Source organism: Orycteropus afer, unplaced genomic scaffold (genome assembly GCF_000298275.1).
Source record: "Orycteropus afer afer isolate SDZICR_OR568_19922 unplaced genomic scaffold, OryAfe1.0 scaffold00305, whole genome shotgun sequence".
Classification (NCBI taxonomy): Eukaryota; Metazoa; Chordata; class Mammalia; order Tubulidentata; family Orycteropodidae; genus Orycteropus; species Orycteropus afer.
This window is the reverse complement of record NW_006921892.1, coordinates 3512527-3535603: the sequence shown is the minus strand read 5'-3', so window position 1 is coordinate 3535603 and position 23077 is coordinate 3512527. Positions and strand designations below refer to the sequence as shown.

Below are 23077 nucleotides of genomic sequence, written 5' to 3'. Positions count from 1 at the left end.
GGCAATGGTCTCAAGTATAGCAAGAATCAGGGAGTGACTCAAGACCGGGTGGTGTTTCTTTGCTGTGCATAGGGTCTCTATGAATCGGAGATGACTCCAGGGCACCTAACAACAACAAGGGAGCTCTGGTGGCGTAGTGCCTAAGGCATTTGACTGCTAACCAGAAGGCTGGCAGTTCACATTCACCAGCGGCTCCTTGGAAGGAAGGTTAGGCAATCTACTTCCTTAGTGATACTGCATCAGAAACCCAAGGAAGGGTTGCTGTGAGTCAGACCTGACTCGATGGCAGTGAGTTTGGTTTGGTTTACACACACACACACACATGTGCGTTTGTTTGTTTGTTTGTTTATTTAATGGAGCTCTGGTAGCATGGTGCCTAAGGCATTTGACTGCTAACCAGAAGGCTGGTGGTTCAAACCCACCAACCACTCCTCAGAAGGAAGGTTGGGCAATCTACTTTCGTAGTGTTACTGCCTCAGAAACCCAAGGAGGGGTCACTATGAGTTGGGTCCGACTGGGTGGCAAATAACAACAACAGCACATATATTTGTTGAGCAGATAATTAGCATGTAGAGATAGATGTCTCAGAGAAAACAGCTGATGATCTATTGTAGTGTAATTTTTATAACAGTACCTCATGTGTCCTTTGCTTTTATGTCTTTGCAGGAAAGCCAATTGTTTTATTCTTTACTCCTGCTGTTGGTAACTATGCGGTAGCTATGCCTGCTTTTCAGAGTAGTTTAAAGAAGAGAGTAGGAATACCCATGTGGTTAGGCCATATTTGTGATGCTTATGCCTTAAGATCAATTGAATATATATTCATAAATGATTGATTTCATGGCTTTAGTTCTGTGGGAACAGAGTCTCTAGAAAGAATCATAAGTGTTTTAGAATTTGACTAATTGCAGGGCTGTCTCAGAGCATTCGGAGGAGTAACTTCATCCAGTAGTTTTAATAACCTTTGAGCAAGTAAATTGACATTTAGAGTTTACACTTACCAGGAAATATCCAGACATTATCTTTTTTTGAACAGATACTTGTAGGGCTATTTCTCTTCTGATGTTCTTATTCGTTGGTATCTCTCAACCAAAACAAAGACCTGTGTTTTGAGCAAACAGATATTTCACACCCCTTTCTAAATGCCACCAGTCTGGCAGTAAAATAATCCAAGGGAAAAGGACTTGGGGGGGGAGGGGAACAATGTCTAACAAGGGGACATTTAAAATTACTTAATGTTTCTTTTCCTGTTGGGACAAAATTGTCATTTATGTTTCTTTTTATGTTAGGACAAAATTGTGGCAAACTGGTGGTTTCATTTTTCATGACAGAGAATTATAGAGGAGAATGACTCAGAGGCAGATAAACTCTTAGTTAAGACTGAGTTTTCTGAATTAGATTTCTGAATGTTGACCCTTGGCATTACAGTTTCCCTTCATTGTGGTGCATTGAAGCATAGCAGCATTTCAAAATTTTATTTCTTCTAGGTCAACTGATGAGACTTTCAGCTTGGCTGAAGAAACCTGTAGTTCTAACCCAGCCATAGTTCGGAGGAAGAAAATTGCCATAAGCATCATCTTTTCCCTGTGTGAGAAGGAAGAAGCACAAAGGAATTTCCAGGACTTCTTTTTTTCTCATTTCCCACTGTTTGAATCTCACATGAATAGGCTGAAGAGTGCAATTGAAAAGGTAATAGGAATGTAATCCAGTGTCAAATGGAGAAGCACTTGCAATTACAAGGCTTGTAAAGATAGTAGAGGTGGTTTGTTTATGTATCAGTTAACTTTCCTAGAGAAGCTAAATAATACACAGCAATGATAGATCCTTGGGCATCTTGGTGTTAGATATCAGGTACTGGATTGCTTTTAGAAAGGAAATTACTATTTTCTGATGACTTAAGTCATTATTAACTTGAGTGCTTTTAATTGACCATAATTGATCAATGTCTTTTATTAATAAAGCCCTATGGGTAAGTTATAAAGGATTTTCCTGGTAATTTGGCTTGTTTTCTCTTTAATGAAGGCCATGATCTCCTGTAGAAAGATAGCAGAATCTAGTCACCGAGTCCAGTTTTATGTCAGCCGTCTAATGGAAGCTCTGGGAGAATTCAGGTAAATTTGGTAAAGTTTGGCAAATCCAACAGGGGAAATAAACAAGTAGCAGTAGCATCATCCATGAATTTAGGAGTACAAAGAGACTCTGACTTGGAAGAATTGGGGAACTGGCAATTATTAGTACTTTAATGGCTCCTTTCTTCAAGATGGAAACTGAGACCAAATAGAGCAAAATATTTAAGTAATTAGTGCTAAGTAATCTGCACTAAATCTCTTGTCATAGAGTTGAAGCTTATTTATAGTGCCCCTACAGAGCAGACTGAAATCACCCCATAGGGTTTCCAAGGCTATAAAACTTTATGGAAGCAGACTGTGACATTTTTCTTCCGTGGGGCAGCTGGTGGATTTGAACTACTGACCATTCTTTTAGAGCTGAGTGTTTAACCACTGCCTGGGCACAGTGGCTCTGCAGGAGAAAGATGTGGCAGTCTACATATATGAAGATTTACAGCCTTGGTTTGGGCAGTTCTTCTCTATCCTTTTGGGTCGCTATGAGTCAGAATCTACTCCATGGCAATGGGTTTTGGGGTGGTTAGTCCTCACTTCTACCTGACAGCCATTGATATGGGATGAATGTGGAAAAATAGTATTCAGGTGTCTCTTATAAGCATTTTACTTATGTCATCTTCACAGAAGCCCTAAGAGTAAGCACTCTTAACCTTATTTTAAGGATGTAGAAACTTGAGTTCACAGATGCATACCCAGAGCATTGTTGTTGTTGTTACATGCTGTCGAGTCGGACCCAACTCATAGCGACCCCTCCTTGGGTTTCCGAGGCAGTATCCAAAGCATAGGTGGAAAGTATGTATGTTGGTGAGTTAAACATGCTACTTTGCCAGGACAATCCTAGTTTATACTCATTGTCCTGGGATAACATTAATAGCACCTCCTTTCACTCTCCTAAATGTCCTGGTTTGGACATTAAATTATATGGTCACCCTACTGTGTCTTCATAATTTGTAATTGATTTGCACTCTGGAAACCAGGTTTTTAGAGTCCTTGCTCCTAGTGGATGGGTAGAAAGGTAATCTGCTTTGGGTAGCAGGTGAGATTCTCAGGTACCATGCTGCGCTGAGATTGTCACACTGTTTCCTGGAGCCAGTTTCTCAATGGGGAATGGACTCTCACTCCAAAGCAGACATAAGTTAATGAGTCAAACTGTTACTTCTTAGTCGAGAGATAAAAAATTTTGCAATTCTTAGAATGTTAGAGCATTTTTATGATGCTTAAGATAGATATGGTGGTGAACTCTGTAATGCTACCACTAGCCTTTTTTCAACCCTGGATTATGTATAAAGTATTCAAATACTCAGATGATACATTAGTCATCATCTTAAAAAAATAAACCAAACTCAGTGCCATCGAGTTGGCTCCAACTCATAATGACTCCTCCTTGGGTTTCTGAGGTGGTATCTCTACAGAAGTAGATTGCCCAGTCTTCCTTCCTAGGTGTGGCTGGTTTGAACCATCAGCCTTCTTGGTTAGCAGTCCAGTGAGTTAGGCACTGTGTCACCAGAGCTCCTAGTCATCATCTGTTGTTGTCGACTCATAGCAACCCCCCTTGGGTTTCCCAGGCAGTATCACTACAGAAGTAGAGTGCCCAGCCTTCCTTCTGAGGAGTGGCTGGTGGGTTTGAACTGCCAGCCTTCTGGTTAGCAGTCAAGTGCCTTAGGTCATCTGGTGACCATTAAATCTTAAGTCACATATTTAAGAAATAATGTGAAATTATACTTTCTGATGGCTGATTATTAGCAAACTTTACATAATTTTGTGGGCAGCACAGGGTTTTTACCTGTTGCTCTATTGCAGTCTGGCTAGAAGCTTACTCGTGCTTGAGCAAGTACTAGTTTAATGAAAATATTAATTTTTAGGGGTCAAGATCTGAAAGTACAGGACCAGAATGTCTCAACTGTATAGGTAGACAGGCTATATTCTTACTTCAACAATCAATTAAGATATAGTGACAAAATAAAGAGACCTTAAGTTTTAGTACATGAATCTCAATTCCATGTAAGCATAACTTGTTACTGCTTAACTCAGCAGATGCTCCATTTTGCTGAGGTGGAATTCTGTAGTGTCTCTGTTCTTTCACACATACATTTAGAACATCAAGTCAGAATATGTCTCATCTATCTTGATTTTGGAGGAGTGTTTTATAATCAGAGATACAGTGGCCACTTACCCAGTAGAGATCTTAAGCTAAGTCAGTATGCTCTTTGGAAAAATGCTCATGAGTCATGTAGCTTGGAGTAGAGCCCTCTCTACCAGGGATTGGGTGACATGGATTCTTATCCTGACCTTGTCATTCAATATTTGTGTCTTGATCAAGTAACTTAATCTCTTTAGGCCTTAGTTTCTTAATCTACAGAGTGATAGAACTAGGCTAGTCAGTTTCTCTGATTGCTTACAGCTATAAGAATTTGATTCTGTTAGTCATTATAAAAACTAAGTATATGGTAGAGCCAAGGAGAGCTATTTGTGTAGTTTTTCATCTAAAATGAATTGGGTACTTTGGCTCAGAGAACTGAAGTGTTAACTGAGAATTAAGAGCGTTGAGATGCCTCTGGTTACATTTTCAGTATAGCATATACTTTTTCCTTTTAATTCCTTACTATAAAAAATGGGTATTAAATCTGATACAAGGCATTGGAAAATAAATTGTTTTTAAAATGAGTATTTTATATTAGAGTTTAGCATATTTTTCTCTGGAAAGGGCCAGATAGTAAACATTTTAGGTTTTGTAGGTCGTGGGTCTCTGTTGCAATGACTTACCTATGTTATTGTGGTGAGAAGGTAGCCATAGATAATATGTAAATGAATGAGAGTGGTCATATTCCAATAAAACTTTATTCACAAAATAGGTAGCATCATTTGTCCTGTGGGCCATGGTTTACAGACCCTTTTTATAAACTGCTTGAATTAGGAACTATACAGGTACAAATTTTTGTTTTCTTCTTTATTCTTTTATATAAAGGTTATCCAAAATAATATTTGGGGCAATTTTGTGTACCTCTTCTCCTTCTTCTCTATAGAGGGACTATCTGGAACTTATACTCTGTTCCAAGGATAGCAGAACCCATATGGCTTACCATGATGTCCAGCACTTTGGAAAAAACCCAGCTCTGCCAGCGCTTTCTCAAGGAGTTTACTCTTCTGATAGAACAGATCAACAAGAACCAGTAAGCTTCAATTCTCTGGAGACTTGGGTTTGAGTGTATGCAAAATCAGCGGGCAATTTATGTGCTGTGTATGACTTGCCTTGTCCTGCATTGACATCTGGTTGTATTTTCTTTCATTTCTCCAAGGTTTTTTGCTGCCTTACTGACTGCAGTGTTAACCTACCACCTGGCCTGGGTACCAACTGTCATGCCTGTTGACCACCCTCCCATTAAAGCCTTCTCGGAAAAACGTACTTCTCAGTCAGTAAACATGCTGGCCAAAACACACCCATATAATCCTCTCTGGGCACAGCTGGGTTAGTACCTAATTTGACTATTCAGAAGGGTATATTTGATGGAACAGGAGAAATGTGTATGTAGTGTATCCTGGCTATCCACTACAGTAATCCAGGGGTTATCATTGGGCAAACAGGGAGTAGGAAGCTGGTCTGTGGATTCCAGTTGTAAGGTGACCACTCTGTATTCCCCCTACTAGCAGCTTTGTTCTGCTCTTTTAAAGTGGTGTAAGCAAACTGTGCTCTCCCATATCATAGTGGCTATTGACCCTAGACCAGAGTTTCTCAGTCTCAGCACCATTGACAGTTTGGACCAGAGAGTTCTTTGTTGGAAGTGTGTGTGTTGGGTATGGGGAGAGAGTTGTTGTCTTGTGCATTATAGTATGTTTAACTGTTTACTAGATACCAGTAGAAACATGCCTACCCCCGTACTGGTGACAGTCGAAAATGTCTCCAGACATTGCCATATGTCCCTGAAGAAAATGACATTCAAGAATGACCCAAACTCACTGCTGTTGAGTCAGTTCTGACTTATAGCGACTCCTCTTGGGTTCCCTAAGTGGTATCTCTATGGAAGTAGATTGCCGAGTCTTCCTTCTGAGGAGTGGCTGGTGGGGTTGATCTGCCAGCCTTCTGGTTAGCAGTCAAATGTCTTAGGCATTACGCCACCAGGTTGCTCCATAGTTGAGAACCACTGCCCTAAATGATGGACCAGATAGAAGAAAGATAAGAAGAAAAATAAGAGCATAACAAACATGATTCTGCCATCTTTCCAATTTTATCTTAAGTCAGAAATCTTGTCTTTCTATGCACTGTTCACTTGGAATTAGTTGGTAGCATTTATTTTTTTTAAAGCTTTGTACTCAGGTATGGTATAGGAATCTAATGGATTGGCATAATTGGTTGTAGAGATTAGGACTTGTGGGACCACAACTACATATTTGGCTCCATGTAGAGGAGAGATATACTCTAAGACTTTGTCATTCACCAATCATTTAGAATAACAAAACAAAACACACACACTTACTCTGTTCTACACCTTATGCTAGATGACATTGATACGGAGCTTAGTGATAAATATTTCTTAGCCTTAGGAAACTAGCTGATTGTCTAATGGAGGAGGCAGATTTGTATTCAGTTTCAAACCTCTTAATTACTCGTTTGATAGGGTTGTCAGGAGGATACAAGAGAAAGACAATATAGCCAAGTGGTTAAGAGCATGGATGGTAGAGCCAGAGTGCCTATATTGACTCTAATCTCCTTCACCTACCAACCAACAGAATGAGCATGAGCAAGTTACTTAACCTCTCTGTTCCTCAGTTGTTTCATCAATAAAATAATTGTTTTGGGGTAAGATAGAGGAATAGGCAGATAAGTGACACAAACCCTCTTCAACAAAGAAAAGAAAAACCAATTGACAGAGATACAAAAGATAATCCTGGAGCCCTGAGCTTTGAAAGGAACTATGCAGAAGTGGATTAGGCACCAACTAGTGCAAAAACCTGAACAAAAAATAATGAGTACAGAGATGGTCGGAGCTGTGGACTGTCAGCTACTCTGATGGCACCAATAGCCTGAATATTTCCAAGTGGTGTTAGGACCTGAGAATTGACCTAAAGATCAGCCCTGGTCACCAAGGGCTACAGGGACGACTGTGCTGGTGGCCTATGACTAGGAATGGAAACAGCAAGGAGGGAGATATCCTGAGCTGTTGACTTTTCATTGTCCAGAGGGTGCAGCCATTTTGACTGTTTACATGCGGCAGCCATTTTGGATGTTTAAAGTGACTGAGGGTGCAGCCATTTTGAATCTTTAGAAGTGGCAACCATTTTGGATTTTAAAGTGATAGCATTCTCATTCTGATTCCAGGGACCTAAGAATAGGCTCGATCACCCTTCTTTGGAATGGACACAAATATGCACATCTTCCAGTTGGTTGGACAGGTAGCTTCCAATTTTCTTGCCATAGATGAGTGAACACTTCCAGTGTTGCATCCATTTATTGAAACATCTCAACTGGTATTCCATCAATTCCTGGAGCCTTGTTTTTTGCCAATTCCTTCAGTGCAGCTTAGGCATCTTCCTTCAGTACCATTGGTTGTTGATCATATGCTTCCTCCTGAAATGGGTGAATACAGACCAATTCTTTTTGGTACGGCAACTCTGTGCATTTCTTCCATCTTCTTTTGAAACTTCCTGCATCATTTAAATTTTTGTCCATAGAATTCTTCAGTATTACAACTCGAAGGTTGAATATTTTCTTTAGTTCTTTCAACTTGAGAAATGCTGAGTGTGTTCTTCCCTTTTGATTTTCTAACTCCAAGTCTTATACATTTAATTATAATACCTTGTGTTCTTGAACCACTCTTTGAAATCTTCTGTTCACCTCTTTCACTTCATCATTTCTTGCATTTGCTTTAGCTACTCTATGTTCAAGAGCAAGTTTCAGAGTCTCTTCTGACATCTATTTTGGTCTTTTCTTCATTTCCTGTCTTTTTAGTGACCTTTTTCTTTCTTCAAGTGTAATGTCCTTGATGTCATCCCACAACTTGTCTGGTCTTCAGTCATTAGTGTTCAGTCCATGAAATCTGTTCTTCAAAAGGTCTGCAAAATCAAGTGAGATGTACTCAGAATTGTACTTTGGGTCTCATAAACTTGTTTTTTTTTAAATCATCTTCAGCTTCAGCTTGAACTTACATTAGAGCCATTGATGGTCTGTTCTGCAATCAACCCCTGGCCTTTCTCTGACTGATTATATTGAGCTTCACCATCATCTCATTCCACAGATTCAGTTGATTTGATTCCTTTTTTTTCATGTGGCAAGGTTCACATGTCTAGTCACCATTTATGTTGTTGAAACAAGGTGTTGCCTATGAATAAGTCTTTGATCCTGCAAAATTCTGTCTTGTAATTTCTGGTGGTGTTTCTGTCACAAAGGATATATTTTCCAACTACTGATCATTCTTTCTTTCTTTCCAGCTTTCACATTCCAGTTATTTCAGTGCATCTTGATTACATGTTTGATCAATTTCAGAATGCAGAAGTTGGTAAAAGCCTTCAATTTCTTTATCTTTGGCATTAATGGTTGATGTGTAAATTTGAATAATAGTTGTATTAACTGGTCTTCATGTTTGTTGTTGTTACTGGCTGTCGAGTCGGTTCCACCTCATAGCAACTCTGTGTACATATAACAGAACAAAATACTGCCTGATGCTGTGCCATCCTCACAGTCATTGCTAGTCATTTTTGTCAGTGTTTAGATATTATCCTATCACTGACAACACTGTTATGTCAGGATAGATCTTGATATGTTCTTTTTGATGATGAATGGGACATTTGTTATTCCTGGCATAGTAGACCATATGATTATCAGATTCAAAATGGCTAATACCAGCCTATTTCAGCTCACTAATGCCTAGGATTCCTATGTTTAGGCATTCATTTCATTTTTGACAACTTCCAATTTTCCAAGATTTATACCTTATACAGTGCAACTTACTGTCTTTGAGTCAATTCTGACTCATAATGACCCCATTGGGTTTCCAAGGCTGTAAATCTATATGGAAGCAGACTACCCATCGTTCTTTTGCAGAACAACTAATGGGTTTGAATTTCCAGTCCCTTGGTTAGCAGCCAAATACCTTAACCACTGCACCACCAGAGCTCCTTGTACAGTCCATATTCCCATTATTAATGAATGTTTGTAGCTGTTTCTTCTTATTTTGAGTCATCACGTATCGGCAAATGAAGGTACCAAAAGCTTTACTCCATCCACAGCATTAAGGTCGACTATACTTTGAGGAGGCAATTCTTCTCCAGTCCTGAGTGCCTTCCAGCCCTAGGGCTTCCTCTTCTGGCAATATATCAGATAGTGATCCAGTGCTATTCATCAGGTTTTCACTGGATAATTTCTTTCAGAAGTAAGGGTCAATTCTGACTCATAGTGACAGAGTAGAACTGTCCCACAGGGTTTCCAGGGCTGTAAATCTTTTCGGAGGAGCTCTGATAGCATAGTGCCTAAGGCACTTGGCTGCTAGCCAGAAGAAGGCTGGCTGTTCAAACCCATGAGCCACTCCTCACAAGGAAGATGGGGCAATCTACTTCCATAGTGATCCTGCTTGGGAAGCCCAAGGAGGGGTTGCTGTGAGTCGGGTCTTACTCAACAGCCATAACAACAACACCGCCAAATCTTTTTGGAAGCAAACTGTCTCATCTTTATTCCACGGATTAGTGGATGGGTTCAATGTGCCACCCTTTTGGTTAGCACCCAATGTTTTAACCACTGAACCACCAGAGCTTTTTAGGAGGATAATACCAAACTAAACCAACAGGAGAACAATAGCTGTGTGTTAAATGAATTAAAGAGTTTATGGATATTAAAGATGAAGTTAATTCAACCAATCAGTATGGAGTTCAATAAAGAGTTCAGAATATACATAACTCACTCTGGATCATATTGTTCTCCCTGAGGATGACAAAGCATCATTGTTCTTGTTATGGAAAAGTAGTCTGGAAGAAAACATGGTATCATTAAGTGGAGGGGCTTCAATATTAAGGAAACATGGTGTTTCATGCTGCTGGGTCACCCATTTAAAGACAATACTAACTAAGCAATGTGTATTTAGCAGTGTGTATTTAATTAGATGGGAGCTCTGGTAGCATAGTGCCTAAAGGCACTTGACTGCTAACCAGAAGGCTGGCGGTTCAAACCCACCAGCCACTCCTCGGAAGGAAGATGGGGCAATCTACACCCGTAGTGATACTGCCTCGGAAACCCAAGGAGGGGTCGCTATGAGTCGGGTTCGACTCCACGGCACGTAACAACAACAACAACAACAACAACAACAACAACATTTAATTAGATAAATGTATTTATAATTAGACTTGCTTCTCATTTGAAATTTAACTAATTGAGAGCCATGAATCCCCTATGTTTCCACCACTCATCTGCCAGGTTGTCGTACAGTGGTGACTTATATGTTGCTGTGATGCTGGAAGATATCCCATTGATATTTCCGATACCAGTAGGGTCACCCAGAGAGGACAAGTTTCAGCAGAGCTTCTACACTAATACACAGGAAGAAAGAAGAGGATTTTGAAATCCACAGTCAATGCTCAAGGAAGCAGTATTCAAGAAATCAAATCAAGTATTGCATTAGGCATATCTGCTGCAGAAGACCTCCATAGAGTGTTAAAGACCAAAGTTATTACTTTGAAGACTAAGGTGCACCTGACCCAAGCCATTGTCTTTTCAGTAGCCTCATATGTATGGGAAAGCTGGACTGTGAATATGGAAGAGCACAGAAGAATTAATGCATTTGAATTGTGGTGTTGGTGACTGGTACCATGGACTGCCAAAGAATGAACAAATCTGTCTTAGAAGAAGTACAGCAAGAATGCTCCTTAGAAGTGAGAATAGCCAGACTTCTTCTACCATACTTTGGTCATGTTGTCAGAAGGGACCAGGCCCTAGGAAAGAATGTGCTTGGTAAAGTAGAGGTTCAGCAAAAAAAGGGAAAGACCCTCAATGAGATGGATTGACACAGTGGCTGCAATGAGCTCAAGCACAGCAATGATAGTGAGGACAGTGCAGGACCGGGCATGTTGCGTTCTCTTGTATGTAGGATCACTGTGAGTTGAAACCAACTCGATGGCACCTAAGAATAGCAATTCCCTATGTTCTGAATGACAAGGAAGACTCCCTTTCTGTGGGTCACAGTTGTCATTTTTCAGAGGCAATCATGTATTATTGGAAGTCTCCAATCCTCATTTCTCCCAAATAATCCAGCAGGGATCTGGCTGTTGACAAAAGTAGTGTGAGGAGGAAGTGAGCCTTGGCATGGAGAAGTCATGTATGTGATAGCTTTGTAAAGGCAATAGTAAATGATGGTTAAATTTCATAATTACAAAAAAATCAAGGAGCTTCAGTAAGGAGGCATTCGCTTCCTATTATTATTATTTTTTAAATAACTATTTAGTAAGTCACAGTAAATGAGAAAATATAAACTGCTCAGATGGTACAACGATGCAGGTGTCAATCATGGTTTCTAAATATTCTATTTTGAATTACTTCAAAGACTTATCCAAGAGCTTGCTGGAACAGGTTGCACTGGTGTGCCTACTTCTGCATGGCTTCTCAGCATTTGCAGGGAAGGTAGGTGAGAAGCTGGAAGCCACCACCCCCTTCACACTTTCATGAATTTCTTGTCCAGGAATTTAGCAATCTTTGCCTCTATTCTATGCAAGGGTTTCTCAAAATTTGGATTGCAACTTATTTCACTGAGTTCCAAAGCGATTTATTGGGTCAAAAAGGCATTTAAAAGGTATGATATAATAGAAAGTATCTGAGTGACTCACATAGTTGTTTAGTGAAATGTTTGTTTAGGAGTGAATGTGAAGTTGCAGTACAAAGTATATTTCTTTCTTGGGATGGACATACAAAATTTCAGTGCCACTGTCTTACAGCCCTTTTGATTCCATGTCAGTCTCTTTTTGACTCTATTGATCTTAATGATTTGTGGAGATTAAAAACAGCTTTTGTCTTCAAAAAATGTTTGGGATCACTGGTATACATTAATATAAGTAAAAGAGTCCAAAATTTCTTGTTTTTTAAAATATCATTTAAATTATTATAAATTTTATTTTTAATAACCTTCCTTATTTATATTTTTCCATTTTGCCTTAATAAAATAAAAAGTTAAATACATCCTGAAAAAAGAGAAATATTTTCATTCTGAGTGGCCTTTCTCTTGTGGTTTATTACACCAGATTTCAGATATGTAATGTTTATCTTCTTTAACATTGAGACTGACTTAACAAAAATGCCCCTTGAATTTCTAAAATGACCGTTATATCGTGCAACAGTGGACAGAAGTACTCAAAGGAAAGTGACAGTGATAAACTTGTAGTCAAGAAAGTGTTCTCAAACAAAAGTACTTGTCCTAGCATCAGACTGTAATTCTGATTTACCAGATTGAATTCTTGGGCTGATTTCTCAGTCAGTGCTTCAGAGATTAAGATCTCTTAGCCTGTAATCCAATCTTTTCATAGACTTGTTTAATATTTCTGTCCTACCCTTTACTTGTTCTAAGAAACAGTAGCTTTATAATAGGGAGTACTCTCCAAAGGACAAACTTTATAATGTTTCCCTAGAGGGAAGTACTTCTTAATGGTGTTCCTAACATTTTTCTCAACCTTAGGCTATTTATTTTAATTAGTTTTATTTAGTATATGCCCTTATACATCCTCTGTCTAGATACATTCCTCAGATAAGTTCTAGCTTCCTGAGTTCTTATTTATAACTATTGTCATGTCCCTCTCCTTCTTTATTTAGTATCTTTTCAGATTTTTTATTTATTCCACCACTCTGGTTATTTCCTCAATGGTTTCTAACTCATAGGTTTGGTTATACAAAGATAAATGCATGTAAAACACTTAGTACAGTGCCTGCATAGTCAGTAAATGTTAGCTTATATTCCAAATGTTTAACTTATTTTTAATTTAATAATAAAACTATAATAAATAGTAAGTTTAGAAGGAGCTCTGGTAGAATCATGATTAAGGCACTTGACTGCTAACCAGAAGGTTCAAATCCGCCACCCACTCCTCAGAAGGAAGGTTGGGCAATCTACTTCCATAATGATACAGCCTCAGAAACCCAAGGAGGGGTCCTTATGAGTTGGGTCCAACTTGATGGCACATAACAACAAGTTTAGTCATTTGGCAGTTAACAAATACTTTTGTTAATACTGTACTGCTGGGTTCACTGACACATTGGCCTTTCTTCTACCCTTAAACTAAATGTTTTCCTAACAGCTCATTAGCCAGTTTTTCATCAGTTTGTCAGAATATAACTAATGGGACATATTTTTATTTTCCAAGTAAAATTTGCATCTAAAGAAAATAAAGAAAACATTCATTACTCATGACTGATTTTCTTCTTGTTAACCAAATTGATCCTACTTGGTGTGTGTGTGTGGAGAGAATTCTAAGTGGCCCCTCATTGAGTACTTTCAGTGGAGTCGCTGAACTTCTGTTCAGATATCTCTCGATTTGGATTTTACCCCAAGGCCCATTGTCCTGGGATTCTTAATCATTCTGATTTCCAAGATTCAGTATTTGATGTGGTCACATATTCAAGGCTCTGGCCTTAGCCTCCATTGGTGGGCTAAAGAACAAGAACATTGAGAAGTGCTGCATGCACAATAATGCTGGCCCCATGCATCATGGACAGCAGGCTGCAGCCTCTGCCAGCCCTTTCCAGGTGGGTTTGCCCGAATATTGATGCAAAACTGAAACAGAATGATTACTAGACATTACCTTTCTCTTCAATCACATGCCTAAAGAAGTGATTTTAGTTTGAAAACGTAAGTGACCTGTTTTTGTCTTGTAAAGACTGACATAGTTATGACATGCTGACCTCAGAGGACTTTGACTTTGTGTGCATGTTTTCTCTTTAGGTGATCTGTATGGAGCCATAGGATCGCCAGTGAGGCTGACTCGCACCGTGGTGGTGGGGAAGCAGAAGGATTTGGTCCAGCGCATACTTTATGTCCTGACCTACTTTCTCCGTTGCTCTGAGCTACAAGAGAACCAGCTGACCTGGAGTGGGAATCATGGTGAAGGTGACCAGGTGTTAAATGGAAGCAAGATCATAACAGCCCTGGAGAAAGGCGAGGTAGAGGAGTCAGAGTATGTGGTAGTTACGGTGAGAAATGAGCCTGCTCTCTTACCCCCCATCCTACCACAAACAACAGCTGAGAACAGGAACCTCGGGCCCACAGGGTTGGCCGGGGCCCCAGAGGGCACTGACTTTACAGACTTGTGTCCCAAACCTGACAGAGAAGGAAGCAAAAGGCCAGAGCAGAGCTCTGAGCCTTGTAGCATGGGATTCCAAGGGCCAGCTTTGGGCACCTCTTGGCAACATCAAGGCACATTTTGTGAGGATGAAGGAGGTAAAAAAGTGGCACCACAAGTTGGTTCTTTGAGACTAACCAGTTCTGAAATTCTGGGGACAGGATTGAAAATCAGCCAACAGATTGTCAGCGAGGAGTTGAAAGGGGAGATGCCTAAGAAACTACCAGACCGGTCAGTGGCCTGGCCTTGCCGTGACAGACATACCTGGGAGAAGCCTCCCTTAGAAAAGGTCATTTTCCAAATTGGAAGCTCCATATCTCCAGAATCTGACCTTGAAAGTCGCACAAAGAAAATGGAGGAGCAGCTAAAGGCCTGTAGACAGTGTCCAGAGTCAGCCAATGGTCCCTCTTTTCAGTCCAGGGTGACCCCTGACATGGCTCAGGTCCAGGAGGTATCCAGGTGCTCTTTTAACTCTGGCTTTCAAAAGAATGTCTGCTGGCCTCAGTATCAGTCTTCTGAGGGGGATGAAGGTGAGTTTGACAGGTGTTTTGCTGAGGACAGAGACATCAAAACCAATGTGGCTACAGATGTTGCTGGTCAGCTCAACCAGTCTGCTGACTCAATTGCTCCCTCTGACACTGCTGCTGAAACTAGAAAGCGACTGTTGGAGAAAACTAAAGGTTTGTGTTTGAAGGAGGCAGAAGGACCTTTGTTGGAGCCTGTTCCAGACAGGTGTGTACAGCAGGACTCTGGCCTCTCGGTCGGTGCAGATGTCCCCTGTGGGGATGCCAGCAGGAAAGCGGACTTCAGAATTGAAGGAGGCATTCCCAGAAATGAAAGCTCAGACAGTGCTCTTGGAGACAGTGATGATGAAACATGTGCTTCAGCCACGCTGAGTCTAGGGCACTGCGGTGACAGAACTGAAGAGTCCTTGGAGGTGGAGCTGCCACTGCCAAGGTAATATGGGTAGGCTGGGAAGCTGAGGAAACTGGGTTCAAATACTGTTTTCCTGGCTGAACACCCATGATCATGGTCCCAACACCACCATTGGCTATTTTACACACAATGTTTTTGATTTTTCTCCAGTTAAAGTATTAGAAGTGTAGGAGTCTCTGGGTGACACAACAGTTAAGCATTCAACCACTAGCCAAAAGGTTGGTGATTGGAACCCATGTAGGGAGACTTGGAAGAAGGGTCTGGAAATCTGCTTCTAAAAGGTCACAGCCTTGAAACTCTGAGAAGCAGTTCAACTCTGCATACATGGGTTGTCAGGAGACAGCACTGATTCAGCAGCAGCTGCCAACAACAGCATTGGAAGTGTTATAAATCAATACAGATTGGTTTGCAGCCTGCCTTTTCTTTAAGAAGATGATCACTGGCTTACTGCAACTGAGTTCTCTGAGCAAGGAGATTGCAAATCACTTGCAGTTATTTTGACATTTTGGTGAAGCTTAAAGGCTGTGATGGTGGTGGTGGTGAGGAACAGGGAATTTAGTTTTATGTCATCTGTGTGAAAGTGATATGGCTGGCAGCAGATGCCTTGCTTTGGAGGTGGTGGATTACACTTGCTGTGTGGCTTCCCTCCTGGCAGTCCAAGCAGCGTGAAGTGGTTGGGAAACAGCACCTCTTTCTTAACACTCCATCAGGTTGATTATTTGGTCTGTGGTGACTGAAAGCAGTAATTAGTAATTTCTTCTGTATTTCTGCACTGTCGTGGGCACCACCCTGTGCAGATGTGTCATGTTCCTAAAGCCAGGCTTTGGCAAGAGTCCCTCTCAGTAGACTTCCTCTTCCTTCACTCTTTTGACACAGACTGTTTGGGGGATGTTTGGGATGAGGTACAAGAACAAATTCTATAAACAGCCATGGAAATGCCTTTTTTTTTTTTTAACCCTTCAATTGGGGGGAAAAACCCACAAAACCTCTTTTTCTCTATGAACCTCCTTCCTTTTACCACACCAGTGATCTATTTAGGAGGATTGGTGAAATGGGCCACCCGGAATCTATTTTATTTACTCATGTCATTGGGGTTTACCAGAAGGTTGTACACTTTTACTTACACGTATTGTTTTAGGTCTCAGAGCTTCAGCAACCAGAATGTAAGGAACTTTGGCCGGTCACTCTTGGCAGGCTATTGCCCCACGTACATGCCTGATCTGGTGCTTCATGGAACCAGCAATGATGAGAAGCTGAAACAATGCCTGATGGCCGATCTGGTCCACACAGTGCATGTAAGTGACCCCAGCTTGTATGCTTTGGCCACCAACAGTGTGTCACCCAGGGTCTCAGCCTTGTGTGGCCCCGTCATAAGGGTTTAGATCATTTATGGAAGTGGGGATAGGTCCAGGGAACCAACAAGGGCTGATGAAGCACCCAGGGACTAGCAGTAATAGGAAGCTGTGACTACACCTGGGCCTGAGGGGTAAGGGAAGGGGGCATTGACAACCTGAACTACCTAGAGCTGGAGCCCAGGAAGAGGGGTTGCCTGGCTGAAAGAGCAGTGGGGCAATAACTCCCTGACATCTCTCTCCTCTTGTCCTCTCATCTTTTCTGGTGCCTTCCACTGGCTGAGACCAGCTGGAAGCCAGAAAACAAGGCCACAGCTGATGTAGATAATGTTCTCTGGTCCAGGGAGGTCAGCCTCCTGGGGCCCAGAAAGGACAGAGAAGGGCAAAGTGGATCTGTGGGTTTTGAGGGGGTAGGCAAGGCAAACAGAATAAATAGCACAGATGGGGACAATTATATGCTGTCATGGAGAGGACCGAAGAGATATCACATATGGTTTGCTTTTTATCCAATCCTTACAAGTTCCTTAAAGTAATTTATTGTAACTGATTTGTCATTAAATTCACTTTGATGGCTGCATGAAGATGACCGTATAAAGATTAACAAATCTTACTGGAAAATTGCCTTGTGGCTGCCATTAAGTGCTTTTCTGCTATCTGCAGCGTGACAGGAACCGAGCAGTTGAGGAAACTGTGCAAATCTGATGGGCCTGTTTTTAATTGAGCTGCTGTTGGGGCAAATGTGCAGAAATAGATGTCTTTTTGCATTGGAAACATAATCGTATTTTGTGCAACAGGGAAAGTCCTCATTGCATTAAGAAAATTGGATTTTTTTTCCCAAATACTTGCCTCCTCACCCAACAAGTACTGTATATCTCCTTTTTTGAGAGGTGGACCAGAGTTGTTACAGGTTATCTTTTTTGGCCCTGAGCATCTCTTCTGTGCAGACTAAGCACACATCAGACCCAGATAAACAGGCTAAAGATGTTTGTGTGAAATGAGAAGAAAAGGTCAGTGGTAAAGCAGATATTCTCAGAGACGTCCCTCCTTTACTCCTTACCCCACCCCAGCGGGCAGAGAGAAGGGAGATGAGGAGAGAGCTGTCTGAAACCAGGGAACGCCAGCCTAGTGTATTAGTTTGTACTTGAACATTCCTAACTCTACCTGCTCTCTCTGAGACGCCACCTCTCCTCAGGATATTCCTGAAATGAAGCTGTAAAGTTGCTCTGTCTCTGTAAGGAATGTTGTCATATTTTATTTTCGTAGTTGTAATGAACACTCTGTACTTATTTATCATTGCAGAGGTCCATAGATCAACAACCCTAGAATAAGAACTGTGATATTATCTAAGGTGTCTTAACAAATACATGATGTCTTGGTAATTTTTCAGACTGCACTTGTATATGTTTGGTAGCCATTTGTAGTATCAAGGCAAGGAATCGGAGAACTTCATTTCTTTTTGTGTCAGCACCTTATGTTGACATCTATGCATGCAAAACCTGTAGGGTTCTTCTTCTCTGCTGTCATAAGAACAGGGGTGTTGCTCTCTGGACCTTTTTCCATGAAGCCCAGTATTCTGCTCCTGACAGAGGCACCAGGAGACTATGTGAACTAACAGGATTATCTTGGGTGACCTTGATCTTACACATGTGGGTTTGTAACCAAACTGTCTGTGAAATTTTTTGTCTTTTCCATAGGGTCACAAATTCTGATTTTTGTCTGTTAGGTTTTATGGTGACCACGTGGCTCTGTAATTCTTTTACTTGAATAAACTAAACCATGTTTGCTCTATCTATATTCTTAAAGATTTTTCATATTACATTTTCCCTTCCTTTCAGAAATAGTATTTTCACACTATAGCTTTCTCATGTCTTTTCACTTTGCAATCTCCCTGAGAGATCGCAAGTTATTAAGCATAATAACCTATATTGTGTCAAATTATGGGTACATTCACAGTGCAGCCGTGCATGGGTATTAATACAAAATTGTGAAAGGTTCATAAAGATATCTTCAGAAGTGTAATACATTCAGAATATACCCAATTAGCATTGGTGAATTTCTAATTTCACTTGACACATTCATCATGGTGAATTTTGCTTTTGAAGTAGTTTTCCATTTAAACTGCCCTCGACTGGTTCTTTAGTATATGGCAGTGTTTTAAAGAAAAAAAAAACAGCCCAACTTTGAACTTACATTTACACATATTTGTTGAAAAATAAATTAGGAACTTTTGGAAACTTTACATTGAATGTACTGCCCCATAAAGCCTAATGCTTATTCAAATTACTGAGGTTGTTGCCACAGAAAGAAGAGCCAAGAACTAATACATGACTAGAGTTAGAGCTGAAATAAGCTTGTTGAGGAAGAGAAGGTTGGAATAAAACGCTTTATCCTAACTTTGTTTCAAAACCTAGTTTTTGAACATTAATTACTTTTAGTGCTCATGCTAGAATTTATTAGGCTTTGATACTCAATTTTTTAGAGAAGGATTTTAAATTACTTTTTAAAAGCAATTGATTTAGGTTATTAATCTATTTTCTAGACCTATGCAGGGTTGAAGGAGCCCTGGTGACGCAGTGGTTAAGTGCTCGACTGCAAACTGAAAGGTTGGCAGTTCAAACCCACCAACTGCTAATAGGAGGAAGATACGGCAGTCTGCTATAAAAATTACAGCCTTGGGAACCCTATGAGACCGTTCTATTCTGTCCTGTAGGGTTTCTGTGAGGAAGAATCAACTGGAAGGCAGTGGGTAGGCTGGTAAAGTTTGCAGAATTGAATTTCGAATCTATCTTTTACAACCCTGGTGGGCCGGTTGTGGGGCTGCTGCTTCTCATTGTAGGATTGCACTCCAGAGCTTGCAGTGCTGAGAATGTCTTTTGATACTTTTCCTTGTTCTAGTTTCATGTGAAATAAAGATGTATTAACTTAATTTTTATTTTTATTATTGACTTACACATGTTATTATTCTGTTCTTTAAATATTTGAACACATGTTCTTGTTTAATCCTATCTTACTGCTTTTCTGTCACTCATATTTGAACTGTTTCTCTGTCTCCTAACATATAGATTATACAGCTGCCTTTGATTAGTATGGTCAAAGTAGTGCTCCCTGCCTCATCTAAATGGGTGTTCTTTCCTCTGTTTCCCTTTTGGCATTAGATGGAAAAGGAGAACCACCAGCACTCTGTACCTGTGCTCCTCAAAAAACTTTTCTGTCCTTTTTTTCTCCTGTGCCATTGCCTGCCTGTCAGAACTGCAGATGTGGGCAACATAAGGGGGTATAAATATGGGACATAATGATGTGGTAGAAAAGCACTGACTTAGCATTGATGGCTTGGGTTTGAGTCCTGTTACTGCAGAGAAATTGGCTGATAATCTTAAAGAAATCAATTGGTATCACTAAGCCTCAGAAAACGTTATTTAGAGGAAGAGACAAAGTATAACCCAGTAATTAAAGGGTTTGACTTCTTAAGGTAGACAAACCTAGGTTTGAATCATGGCACACTCATGAGTGGTTGTGGCCTTGGGCAAATTTCTTTAGTTTTCTAAACATCCTTTTCATCTCTATAAAAGATGATAATAGTACTTAAAAATGTAGGTTAGATTTGATGATTCTGTGAGATAGTGCAGATTAAGTGTTTAGCACAGTGCCTGTCACATACCCAGAGCCCAATAAATGTTAGCCATTAATATATGTGAAAGTGTTTCGTAAATCATCAAGTGATAAAAAACATGCTTTTAATATGAACAGAATGACAACCATTAATTTAGCAAAAATGAAAATGACTATGAGAGTTTAGAAAGTTGTATGCAAATGTACTTAAAGTTCACCTAAGTAGTTCATGTCCTTGTCACTCCCCGGAAACTCTTATTTGCAGTAACTGAACAGAACCGGTACCCACACTCAGTGCTCAAAGCGTCCCCTTCCCCTTTGCCCTTGACATCACTGCGGCAGGCCAGGCAGCTCTGACTCTGCAGGGTAGGGTCATCTGGGCCAAAATTAGCATCACATTTTAATGTTTTTTTTTCTTAAAACCTATGCTCCAGAGCTTCAGGCATTTTGCAGAATAATCTGTAAAGCAGAGTAACATTTGGATATAGCAGCCTTTTCCATTTAATGTTAAGAGTAACAACAGATTGACTCCTGACATACCATTCGTAAATGATAAGGAGCTTTGCTAAGAGCCTGGCTGTGATACATGCTCATGAATACCTCATTAAAGCATGCAGTGTAATCAGTAAGACTACAAAAGAACAGCAAGTGACAGCAAATGATAAATCATTACTTAAGTAACACAGATAACATTAAGTGCCTCAGGTCAGCAACAACCTTAAAATCAATAGAGTTGCAAAGGAAACCTATGTAGGACAAATCTGTTATTTTAGAGCACCTCTTGTTACTTTCATTTCCCTGTGTTAGGTTATGAGTACAACAGTGCCTTGGGCCTAAAAAACATTGTCTTCTTGCACGGTAGCCCTTAATACAACACTACCAGTGCTAGGATTTTTTAAACTACGTGTTTGACCCGTAACTGGGTTTTGATCACCAGTGTCTTTTAAATGATATAGGATAGAACTGAAAGTCATCACACATAATTAAGGTTACTTTTGTTTAGTGAAACTGTTGTATTTTGTGTATATATGTTATGTCTGTATATACGCACACATTATATATATATGTGCACACACGTGTTCACTTATGGATAAGTACTTACACTGGGTTATAATGTTAAAATATATTTCTTACTAAGGGTTGTAGTAAAAATATTTGAGAAAATACTGATCTCTCAGTACCACCCACTGTGTTGTTGTTGTGTGCCATCAAGTCAGCCCTGACTCAGAGTGACTCCTCTTTGAGTTGCTGAGGCGGTATCACTATGGAAGTAGATTGCCCAACCTTTCTTCCGAGGAGTGACTGATGGGTTTGAACCGCCAGCCTTCTGGTTAGCAGTCAAGTGCCTTAGGCACTATGCTACCAGAGCTCGTACCATCCACTATAGTTATTCACCATGTCCTATTAATTTTTATCTTTCCTCTCCTAACTGTTACTGCAGTCTTATTTCAGTACTCCTTAACCTTCCCAATTGATCCAGCAGTTAAGAGTTTGCTCCTGTTTCTAGTTTTCTCCATTTCCACTCATCTTGCACAATGAATATTATCATTAACTCTTCCACTTCAATAGTTTCCCACCTTCCTTAACCTTCCCAATTGATCTAGTAGTTAAGAGTTTGCTCCCGTTTCTAGTGTTCTCCCTTTCCACTTGTCTTGCACAATGAATATTATCATTAACTCTTCCACTTTAATAGTTTACCATCTTCTTAGAGAGTAAAATATAAACTCCTTGGCTGGAATTGGCCCCTACATGCCCCTCAAATACACACACACATACACATTCCTACATCTTTTTTGTGCATTCACACTGTTTCCATTCTTCTTATACCTTTTCACCTGTGTACTTTCTGCTGCTTTGCTGAGGGTACTGTCAAGAAAACTTCCATTAATTCTTGAAGACCCATTTCAGGTGTTGACTCTTCTTTGAAATCATCCCAGGCACAGATAAAGATAGAACTCAAATTATTTTCACTTCCAGACTCCCTTAGCACCTTTTACCATACTTCTCTCTGTTTCAAATGTCTGTTTCTTCCACTAGGATGGCAGATACCTTGAGGCAGAGCAAAGGGACTTATTTTCCTTTATATCCTCAGTATCTTACCTGGTGCCTAAGGAGCTCTCATGGCACATTGGTAAGGCATTTGGCTGCTAACTAGAAGGTTGATAGCTCAAACCTGACAACTGCTCTGCAGGAGGAAGATGAAGCAACCTATTTCCATAAGGTTTTATAGCCTTGGAAACCCAATGGGGATCACTGTGAGTCAGAATCAACTTGATAGCAATGGGTTGTGTTTGGTTTGCTTTACCTGGTACCTAGTATATAGAAGGGAGCTCTGGTAGTGTAGTGCCTAAAACACTTGACTGCTAACCAGAAGCCTGGTGGTTCAAACTCACCAGCCACTCCTCGGAAGGAAGATGGGGCAATCTACTTCCGTAGTGGTACTGCCTCGGAAACCCAGGGAGGGGTCGCTATGAGTCAGGTCCGACTCGACGGCACAAAACAACAACAACAGTATACAGAAAGTAATTAGTAATGTTAGTTGGCTATTCTCCCATAATACTGGGTTTATGGGGGAATGCATTTGTTACTATGGCTAAAAACTATTAAGGTTGGTGTATTTACTACTTCTGAGGTAAAGAAAAATGATAAGTTGTCTTTCTTGCTGAGCTCATTATGTTTATGAATCGTATTATCATTTCCTTTGTTGCTGTTGTTTTAGTATATGCTGAATATTTGTGCTTGTCCTCTTTTTTATTGTGA

General features: G+C 40.3%; 1 protein-coding gene across 1 annotated transcript in view; it reads left to right on the top strand.

Annotated features, from left to right (window-relative positions):
• Nucleotides 1-23077, top strand: part of FNIP2 (folliculin interacting protein 2) — a 145275-nt gene that overhangs the window by 95689 nt on the left and 26509 nt on the right. The window contains exons 9-15 of the mRNA XM_042782404.1: nt 667-769; nt 1485-1686; nt 2020-2108; nt 5144-5290; nt 5417-5586; nt 14024-15377; nt 16495-16651. Coding sequence (XP_042638338.1) covers nt 667-769; nt 1485-1686; nt 2020-2108; nt 5144-5290; nt 5417-5586; nt 14024-15377; nt 16495-16651 — 2222 coding nt within the window. The remainder of the gene's footprint in view (nt 1-666; nt 770-1484; nt 1687-2019; nt 2109-5143; nt 5291-5416; nt 5587-14023; nt 15378-16494; nt 16652-23077) is intronic.